General features: G+C 35.7%; 1 protein-coding gene and 1 non-coding gene across 2 annotated transcripts; one reads left to right on the top strand and one right to left on the bottom strand.

Moving 5' to 3' along the window:
• Nucleotides 1-567: 567 nt before the first annotated feature.
• On the bottom strand, nt 568-9,795 carry LOC122037995 (anthranilate phosphoribosyltransferase, chloroplastic-like). Its single transcript, XM_042597522.1, has 10 exons — nt 9,341-9,795; nt 9,096-9,239; nt 8,864-9,025; nt 8,694-8,777; nt 8,289-8,477; nt 2,234-2,324; nt 2,039-2,098; nt 1,739-1,857; nt 1,043-1,177; nt 568-922 (listed from the first exon to the last, which is right to left on the bottom strand). The coding sequence occupies exons 1-10, from the start codon at nt 9,551-9,553 to the stop codon at nt 911-913; spliced, it is 1,209 nt and encodes a 402-aa protein (XP_042453456.1). The 5' UTR covers nt 9,554-9,795; the 3' UTR covers nt 568-910.
• Nucleotides 9,796-10,430: 635 nt separating this feature from the next.
• On the top strand, nt 10,431-10,533 carry LOC122039120. Its single transcript, XR_006128015.1, has one exon. It is a non-coding gene; the product is annotated as a U6 spliceosomal RNA (small nuclear RNA).
• Nucleotides 10,534-10,762: the final 229 nt, after the last annotated feature.

Genomic DNA, 10,762 nt, shown 5'->3' with positions numbered 1-10,762 from the left:
TGTGGATCCTTGGATTAGTCACCTCTTGTGAGGTGGATACCAAGTAAAACCAACCGTGTTAGCATTGTGTGTTTGTTTCTGTATTTTCCGCTGCACATCTTTGAAGGAACAAGCAACGCCGAGCAACGAGCGAAGCGCGACGAGCTATTCACCCCCCCCCCTCTAGCTACTTTTGGTCCTAACAGAAGCAAGTAGTTATTACTTACACAGTTGATCATAACAGCTACCTATTAGTTTCTATACCATTAGACATTATAACAACTACCTATTAACTTTACACAGTTGATCATGTGTGCCAACTATCTGTTAACTTTTACATTGCCAATCATAATCATAATCATAATCAAATAATATTCATTCAAATTATAATGAATATCATAAACTCTCCTTAATTTATTTTACTTTAAAATATTATTTTAATTAGATTATCACTATAAAAAAAAATTAAGATACTGATAGTATTTTAGAAACTAGTAACTAATTGCTACATATTATACCAACAACCTACTAACATTTACACAGACGATCATAACCAAATAATATTCATTTAAAATGAAGTAGGTGCCATGAAATCCTTCAATTTATTTTACTTGATAAAATATTATTTAATCATGTTATAAGCAAAATCAACCAATAATGACACTTAAAAATATTAACAACCAATTGTTACACGTTTTAGCCGTTAGCAGCTACAACTGTTATTAAAATTCGATTGAGGTATTTCGGGTTGCGTCTGACACCACAATCACGAAAGATCACAAGGTCATCCGTCATAAGATGGAACTTTTATTGCGATGGTAAATATTTCTGGACTTCGAAATCAACTTTCACCTCAGCATGTCGCAACAAGGCGCTCGAGTAATTTATTGCATACCGATCGAGATACTAATCATAGAGACCTCGCAGCTGCTTATCCTGATCTCTGCATACGACACTTGATATCTGAGAATCTTTGGAGGATAAAAATGCACAAAGCAAGGAACAACTTTCTATAAGCAAGCAGAACTAAAGCAGCGAATTCAAAGAGAAACTATGATCTGACGTTGGAGACTGCAATCCAGGAAGTGAGTGTGTCGATGGCCTTCCCAGATTGATGCGTCTCTTGAGCTAGTGCTACACCTTCGCTAAAGTTGCTCACATGACCGGCGACGAGAAGAGCAGCGGCAGCATTAAGAACCTGCATTTGAAGAAATCATAGAAACCAAGTGCAATCAAAAATATGTTCATGGTATACTTCTATTCAAATTGACATGAGTTCAAGGAAACTATAGACCTGGCTATAAACCGCTGGAATATTTGGTGTCGAGAAGCTTACAAATTTTACTAAAGAAGGCCCTCGTGTGAGACAATAGATGCGATAAAACCCCTCGAAAGGATAAACTAGCTATGTAGAGAATAGACAGACAGGTTGGCAGAAATAAAATAGAAAGGTGCTAAAACTGATTTGAGTGGACACAGAAAACTTCTATAGCTGCTACAACTTCAAAGTTCCATTATCAAATTGCCACCGGTCAGTTTATTTGCATGCTTACTGTGACTAAAGTTATGTGAAAAATGTAACCACACACTTCTCGAGCAGCACGATGGATAGTCAGACTATAAAAACTAGCCAAGCTAGCTAGTATTTTGTAAGACAAGCATTTTTACCTATGGAAATTATGATGCTGCTAAGACAATTGAAACATAAGACTGTAATTGCAACCATGTCAGCAAAATTAACAAAAAGGAACTGACTTACGAGAGCATCAGCAATTGGGCCCTTTTCACCAGACAATACTCTTCGAAGAACTTCTGCATTGAACTGTGGGCCGCCTCCTTTAAGATCATTTAGCGTGCAGCGGGGAATACCAGAGTCCACTGCATCGTATGTAATTCGTTTACTATGAAATTAAGGGGATGTAAGATTATAGGAATGGAATAACGCATTGTTATTAATAAAAAGTTTGAGGATTTAGTTCCGATTCTGCCAATATTTAGACTCAATAATCTTTTGATAAAAATTACAATGTGGAAAGAGATGCACAAATAAGTTGCCTACATGGATCGAAGTATAGTTTGTTTATTGCTGTGGGCGTGACATCAAGGAAGTATCCAGATCCTGCAGGGAAAAATAGTATGTAACATAATCAGTTAAAAACTGAAACCAAAGTAGGTGAGAGAAAAAAAAACATGGACAGTTGTCCCAAAATAAATGAAAACTAACAAAGAAGGCACATTAAAAATTGGACCGTACCAAGTGGACTTATCTCATCTAAACCTTTAGAATGAACTACTAATGCTCTCTTCATTCCAAACTTCTGCAATGCATTAGCCATTTTGAGTACCTAACCAAGCAAAGGAAGAATTCAGCATTCATAATTTGTCCATTCTCTAAACACATGGGAATAAACTTATTTAAGGATAAACTATTAGTTGAAAAAAAAAGTTCTTTGAGACCATTATGGTCTAGACACGAATAAAAATCTTCTGGAACAAGAGTTGAACCAAAGTGCCACTCCTTTTGCTCAAACCCAGGTGATAGAGAAGCAGTTAGGACATGCTGTAAGCTACTGGACTTTCTGACCAGTGACTGATGGACTTCTTGCCCAATTATTCTGACTCAAGTCTGGTTTGCATAAACTAGTTTTCTCAAGAATGTAATATTGTAAAATTCAATCCTCATATAGGCTCGATAATAGGCATTGGACAAGCTCTGCCTAAGGACTAAAATAAAGACACATGTCCATTGGCATTTAATACGTCAACAAGCCAGTCATGACAACATCAGAAGGTTGCTTTTAACTATGGAATTAAGTTGATTAATGTCAACATCAAACAATTCAGCATCAAAAATTCCATTCAGAACTTATTTTCAACAAGCCCAGAGAACGCATTTTGCAGAAAAACATTAAAAATGATTAAGTGTATCTCATTAAACCATAACAATTCTATGTCATTACTTGTGAGCATGATAATTAAATTAATGGTTGCTCAACCACCAACAACAACAATAACCAAATCTTATCCCAATAAGTGGGGTTAACTATATAGATCCCTTTACGCCATTGAGTTCTATCTCTTACTATATCATCATCATCATCATCTAAACTTAAATAAATTTTATCTTATTTATTATTGTTAACCAAGTTTTTTTAGTCTTCCTCTTCCTCGTTTGATATGCGTGTTTGTCATAGTTTCACATCACTTAATTGGAGCATTTATTGGTCGTCTAAATACATGCTCGTACCATCTTAAACGTATCTCTCAGAGTTTTCCCTCAATAAATACAATTCTGACTTTTTCTCTAATACTCTCATTTCTTATTCTGTTCATTCTCGTATGTCCACATATCCACCTTAACATCCTCATCTCTACAACTCTCATCTTCTACTCATGTACTCAAGTCATAGACTAGCATTCAGCTCCATATAACATAACAAATCTAACTGCGGATTTGTAGATTTTTCCTTTAAGTTTTAAAGGTACTTTATGATCACATAAAACACTCGATGTTCTCTTCCATTTCAATCATCCTGCTTGTATTCTATGTAAGACATTTCTCTAAATCCCTCTATCATTTTGCAAAAATGATCCTAAATATCAAAAGCTCTCAGTTCTAGGCAACTCGTCATCTTCTATCTTAACAATTGTCTCATTATATCTAATATTGCTAAACTTAAATTCCATATATTCTGTGTTTATTCTACTAAGCCTAAAACCTTTACCTTCAAGTATTTCCCGCCAAGATTCTAGTTTAGCATTTACTCCTTCACGTGTTTCATCTACCAAAATAATATCATCTACAAACAACATGCACCACAGTAATGTGTCTTGAATATGTGTAGTGAGTTCATCCATAATTAGTGTAAAAAGATTGGGACTTAGAGCTAATCCTTGATATAACCCTATCTTTATTGAAAATATTTCAATTACTCCGCTTGAATTCTTTACTCTAGTCATTACATCCTCGTACATATCCTTAATTAGTTCAACATATATTACGCTAACACCTCTCTTTTCTAGAATTCTCTATATAATTTCTCTTGAAACTCTGTCATAAGCTTTTCTAAGTCAATGAATACCATGTGTAGATATTGTTTTTACTCCCAATATTTTTCAATTAATTGTCTAAGAAGTTGTTCAGACATAAACCCAAATTGATTTTCGGTCATCATGGTCTCCTTCCATAATCTTTTTTCGCTTACTTTTTTCTAAAATTTCATGATATGACTCATTAGTTTAATACCCCTATAATTTACACAATTTTATACATCTCCCTTGTTCTTATATAAGAGAACTAGAATACTTATCCTTCATTGATCAGACATTTTTTTCATTTTTAGTATCTTGTTAAATAATTTTATAAGTCATTCAATACCTTGTTTCCCTATGCACTTCCATACCTCTATCAGAATATCATCTGGTCAATGGCTTTCCATTGTGCATCCCATTTAAAACTTATTATATTTCTGAAATTTAAATTCTACGATAAAAATTTAAATTTTGATGCACATTTGGCGTACTTAAATTACCTAAGTTAAGTTGGTCACCTAACCCTTCATTAAAAAATTGATGAAAATACCTCTTCCACCATTCTTTTATTTCTCCATCATTTACTAATACCCTATTGCATTCATCTTTAATACATTTATTTGGATAAGATCTCTTGTCTTCTTTTCTCTCACTTTAGTTATTTTATAAATGTTTCTTTCCCCTTCTTTTGTATCCAATTTTTGATATAATCATTCAAAAATTTCATTCTTTGCTTCATTCACTACTCTCTTGACTTCTTTCTTGGCTATTGTATATTTTTTCAATTTTCCTCGTTCTTACAAATATATAAATCCTTATAAGCTATTCGTTTTTTCTTCACTTTCTCTTGTACTTTCTCATTCCATCACCAAGATTCTTTACTTAGTGGTGCATGTCTCTTTGAATCACCGAGTATATTCTTAGCTACTATTTTCAACTTTAATACCATCTTATCCCATGTCGTATTAGAATCACCGTATATTTCACCTAATACTTGTACTCCTACATTCTCTTTAAATATATTTTGCTTCTCATCCTTTAACTTCCACCACTTAATTTTAGGAGTCGTATATATTTTATTTCTATTGATACTATGTTTGAGACGTATATCCAACACTACTAACCTATGTTTGGATAGTTAAGCTTTCTCCAGGAATGACCTTGCAATTAAAAAAGTCAATTTGCGATTTATTATAACCATAAGAAAGGCAATTTTCTATTGATAATATGCTTTAAGTTTTCTATCCTTCTTCCTAATCCTAAGAAAGTCAATTTACGATTTATTATTCTCACTTTTGAACATGACTAAGTATTCTTCTCTTTAAAAACGTATTAGCTAATATAAGATCAGAGGCAATCGTAAATCTAATGTAATTTTCTCTTCCTCATTTCTCGTTCTAAACCCATAACCTCCATATATCCTCTCATATTCTTCATTTTTCACTCCGACGTGCCCATTTAGATCACCTCCTATTAAAATCATTTCATTTGGCGGAAATTTTTATAATATTTCATCTAAGTCGTCTAATCCTACTTTCGGTGCATATATGTTAATTATGTTCATAGTTTCTTTCGCCACTATTATCTTAAGGGCTATAATTTTATTCCATTTTCTAACTACTCCTACAACTTCATCATTTAACGAACTATCTACAACAATCCCCACTTCATTTCTTACTTTACTCTACCATAACTTAAAACCCGAGTTCTCTATCAATTTTCTCCTAATCATCGTATCTACTACCTCCATTGATTTACCAGTGTTCCATGTTCCAAATATTAGATTATTAGTTTTTCTATCAGATTTATTCTTATCCAACCTATGGTGTGAGAACTCTTGCCTATTTAACACTAGACCCAAGTTCTCATGGAGATGTAGCGGTCGTTATAGTCAGCCCCTGCAACGCGAACTCTTGTATATTTAGCACTACACCCAAGTTATGGAGATGACGCGGTCCTTATTGAGACGTTACAGTCAGACCCTGCAACCCGTTCCTTCGGGGAACAATCTAGTATTAGCACAATAGTTTAATAGATCCATTCATTGAATATTTGTCATAGTTTTAATGCTGGCTGGCAACCTAAAGCAACGCTCCTCCGTTATCCGGGTTTGGAACCGGCCATGACTGGTTCATCACGAATTGTCCAACAACCCTTGGTAAAGAAGTGTTTAGGATGGTCAAATCAATTGATTACTTAGATGAACCAGCTTCTACAGTCTATCTGAATGACAAAAGAAATAAAAGAAAAAGAAAATGACAAAAGAAAGAAAAGAAAAAGAAAACGTAGAGCTAAACCACTCACCCTAAAAATCTCTACCACTACAAATATGTCACAGAGAAAGAACAGAGGTCAATGTTCTTTTGCTCAATCAATGTGAAATGTCCAATCAAGAAAAGCCCCAAAAAATAATGCAAAAATATTCAAACAAGAAAAGCCCCAAAAAATAATGCAAAAGAATGACCTACCCATACTCTTATTTCAGTTTCAAAGGGGAATGAATACACGCGAAACTAGATGTACAGAACCACCATCTCAGATGTTTCTCCTCTCCTCACATGCTTAGACAATTTTGTCTCGGTATTTTTTTTTTCTGTCATTTGTGTTCAGAGGATATATTCCATGATGAAGTAACACGAAAAATCAGAACATCAGTAAATTCCCCCTTCACCTTTCTTCTCTAAGATGCAGATTCTTTGTTTTCCTCTCCACGGTCTTGAACTTTCCCTAAGACGTTCTGGCATAAGTGTTAGAATGTAACCTCACCAAGCATGTTGTTATTTACAAGACCCCATCTTGCTTGAGTTTGTGATCCTAGTTGATCCTGAACCAATCTCTTATTTGACTCCGATAACATGAAGCAGCATTGTCATTTGTCAATATCCTCATGTTCATCATTGGTTCTAGAGGACTTTCCCAAGAAAAGATAAATCCAAAAAATGCCAATGAGGACCTAGTCAGAAAACTCTCGTATGATGAATCCTAAATCAATTCCTGCAACAGCCATAGCTTTGCCAGAACAGAAGGTTCAAACTGTGCCAAGGAGAAAGATCGCCATCTTCTTTCCCTTCTCAGGGGCCTAAAAATAAAATAGAGAGAACAGAAAAAAGAGCAGATGTCAAGGTAGACAAAAGCATCCTCTTTCTCAGCCAAACTACTCTTGTCAAGTCCATCAAAGCTATCAAAAGGATAACAAATAAAAATAAAAAACCATATACCGTGAAATCAATATCTTGCTATCAAAAGGACAACACAAGGCTCAACTAAGCTTCATTTACTAATGATATGAATACAAAGGTAGGAAGGTCAAAAATCAATATTATGGCTATTGAAATACCACCTGTGAGTGAAAGGACCATTTCACAAATTAAATAAATATCTAAACATTCTAAGACTGGGAATTATGTAACTTTAACTGCAAGTAGATGCAAAGCCTGAGAGTCCATCTATTGAGTGCAATTTTGTGGGAGTAAAATGATAGAATCTAATGGGAAGAAAAAGAAATAGAAAAGGGAAAAATGCAATCTGGACATGAATATGTGCTCATATACACACAGAGGGAGGAATAGTTGTGGTATCTGAAGAAATATTGAACAGACATGATATACTCTGAATGAAACTATCATTGTAAAGCATCTCAATCCCAGTAAGTAACAGTATGAAATATATTATTCATCAAAAAGGGGATATTGATGAACATATCATTAATAGAATAAAGAATAAGGGGTCAAAATAGAGAAGAGTTTCTGGAATATTATGTGATCATAGTTCATAGAAAATCACTAAGGTTAAAGGGAAAGTTATATATGAATCTGGTACGACCTGCCATACTACATGGATTGGAGTGTTAAATTGTTAGAAAGCAACATGTATAAAAAGTTAATTTAGTAAATATGAAAATGTTGAAATGGATGTTTAGTGTTACTAGAAAGGATAAAGCAAAACTATACCAGTACTAGAGAAAAATTAAGTGTAGCTTCTGATAGAACAAGACCTTATGAACACCTCTAAAGGTGACTAATAAATTCTGTAGTTACAAGAATTAAATCAGTTAGTCAAATGTGTAAAAGCGCCGAGCAAGACAAATAAAGCATTGGCTGGTGTATTAAAAAATGATTTGAATTGATCCAAACAGAACTTGTAGTATGGACTTCACTAGATCTCAATGGAAGGATAAAATTCAGGTAGTCAAGTCCAACACAACTTGATGAGGATGATGCTATGTATATCATGAAGCAATTTAAAATCCTATTATCACATATAAAAAAGGCACTTACTATGTCTTCATGGTATACACCAACAACAGTGCATGGAACTCGTGCTGGATTCAACATTGGCCCCAGAATGTTGAAGACAGTCTTCACTTTGAGCTTTTTCCTGACAGGACCAACAATTTTCATTGCTGGGTGATAAAGTGGAGACATCATGAATCCTATACCTGCTTCCTTCACGCAGCATTTTACTTCCTTTTGCAATAAATTAAGACTGATCACTGAACCGATACTCAAAGTTTATACAAGAGAGAAAAAAATTGAACCATTGCTAAACTTATAAATCGTACTTCAATCGCTTATATCACATTAGTAGTTACATCTAAGAGGAACAGGACAAAAAAGACACCAGGTTTTAGGCTATAGAAGGTCTGGCTTTAATGGAAAATAGTATATCTTCCAGAGTACTACCTCAGGGCCTAACTGGATGTTCACCCCCAACGCTTCCAATACATCAGCGCTCCCGCAGGCAGAGGAGCTGGATCGATTACCTTGCTGCGATGATTAGGGAAGTATCTTCATTATTATCTCTGCATACTTTTTATGACCTTTACATTACAAGAATCATGAAGCTTTTCTACCTTAGCGACTTTCAGACCAGCTGCTGCAGTAAGTATAGAAGCGCCAGTAGAAATGTTAACCGTATTAGCCCCGTCTCCTCCAGTACCAACAATGTCAACCGCATCACCTATTCCATTGACCTTCACCGCGCATTCTATCATCGCCCTCGCCAATCCAACAATCTGCCTTAAAGTTAGAAAGAAAGCAAAGGATCCGGAATTACAGCATCCAAGGTCTCAGTTTTAAGCATACCTCCTGAAAGGTCTCTCCTTTAGCACGCAAAAGCACGAGGAAGGCGCTAATTAAAGCCTCGTTGGCTTCATTGAGTAGAAGCTTGAGGCACGCTTCCGCCTCTTCTTCCGATAGATCAATTCGATCCACGAGCGACTCAATTACCTGAGCCACACAATCTTTAAGAACCTCAACTAAAAACAAACAAAGACAAGAAAGCGCACGAAAGAAACAAGCCCAGGGCTCAATGACAGCGAGAAAGTCACCTCGTTGAACCGAACCTCCAAAGGGCCGGTCCCCAGGGCGCTTGTGGTGGACAGGGCCCGCAGGGGCCGAACAGCCACAGATCCGTAACTGCGACCGGCAGATGCAAGATTGAAGAAGCAGCAACGAGTTTGCCAATTCAAGTGCCGCCTACGACTCCTGGTCACCGACAAAGAAGAGGCTAGCTGCCCGCAAAATGACGCCGTGGACATCATAAACGAAATCTGCTAACGATTCCACAGCTTTAGGGCGAAATGCAGTGAGAGATTTGGGTCGAAGGAAGCGAGCGCAAAAACTGGAATGGAAATTGACGGCGGTTGCCAAAATTAGAAAGAAAGGGCAAGCCGACTTGAGCGTCAGAGATCTTCCAGTCTCCTGAGAGATCACCTGGAAGGGCATTAGATTTTGGGAAGCCAGCCGGGCGATAAGGCAAAGAAAAGAACGGCAAAATTCTCTTCACCGCAAACCTACAAATAAAAAAAATATATATTTAAATTTGCATTTTAATCTCTTTTAGGTTCTGGACTTTTGATTTTTTTTTCACCCACTCAAAAATTTCTCACGAGAAAAAAAAAACATTTTTCAACAACTAATTCTGCATAATCCACAAGATTTTTTTTTTAAAAAAAAAAATCCATAGCTTTAATTGCTTTGAAACAAAATTACGTTGAAAAATAACTCAAAAACTTCTAAAATAAACCTCTCATACTTTGTGGCAAATAAAATACTTTTAGCTTTAACAATTCTGTCGTGTGCAAAAAAAAAAAAATCATGACAAATCGATCACAGATCTCTCTATTAGCTGATGACGTGTCAATTTTTAAAAATTATTCACTTGTACAGATCATGTGCCATGTCATCTGCCAAGTGGACAAGCAAATTAGCAAGTAGTCCTCTGTTGTTCCAGGTATTTCTCTTCGTCTTCTCCGTCTTGTGATTTTCTTCTCTCCTCGCATGTTTCGTCGAGCTTGAGAACTGGTGCTACTTCAGTACCCAAAGAGGGCAAAATGTCTAATGTGCATTTTTTAGTCCCGCATCTTTAGTTTCTTTAAGTTTTTACTGTTTTTATAGATTTGTCGCGAAGCAGGAGTTGTCTCTTCGGAGACATCCGATAAAATTGGAACGATACAGAGAAGATTAGCATGGCCCCTGCGCAAGGATGACACGCATAAATCGAGAAATGGTCCAAATTTTTTCCCAAGCAGACAATCAATTCTCCGAGCTTCTGCTCATTGGTGTTTTTGCCATCTTCTTTTTGCAAAATCTTATTTTTCTTCTTCACACTTCTGCATTATGATTTTTGCTTCAATGTCTTATTTCCTGCGTAGTCGTTATTCATCTTTAGTTGATCCATATTTGCCTTTTTTTCCCCCTTGTAAGGTGTAAATCCTAAACCCTAACTTTAACTCTAATTCCCAAAACTT

This window comes from Zingiber officinale, chromosome 1A (genome assembly GCF_018446385.1).
Source record: "Zingiber officinale cultivar Zhangliang chromosome 1A, Zo_v1.1, whole genome shotgun sequence".
In the NCBI taxonomy this organism is placed as follows: domain Eukaryota; kingdom Viridiplantae; phylum Streptophyta; class Magnoliopsida; order Zingiberales; family Zingiberaceae; genus Zingiber; species Zingiber officinale.
This window is presented reverse-complemented; position numbering and strand designations above follow the sequence as displayed.

What these genes read in the sequence shown, in the direction of transcription:
- LOC122037995 (XM_042597522.1), bottom strand. Translation starts at nt 9,553, where the DNA reads ATGATGTCCACGGCGTCATTTTGCGGGCAGCTAGCCTCTTCTTTGTCG. An exon ending in CTGGTCTGAAAGTCGCTAAG is followed by an intron (nt 8,778 to 8,863) that starts GTAGAAAAGCTT and finishes TAATCATCGCAG; the next exon opens with CAAGGTAATCGATCCAGCTC. An exon ending in AGATGAGATAAGTCCACTTG is followed by an intron (nt 2,099 to 2,233) that starts GTACGGTCCAAT and finishes TTTTCCCTGCAG; the next exon opens with GATCTGGATACTTCCTTGAT.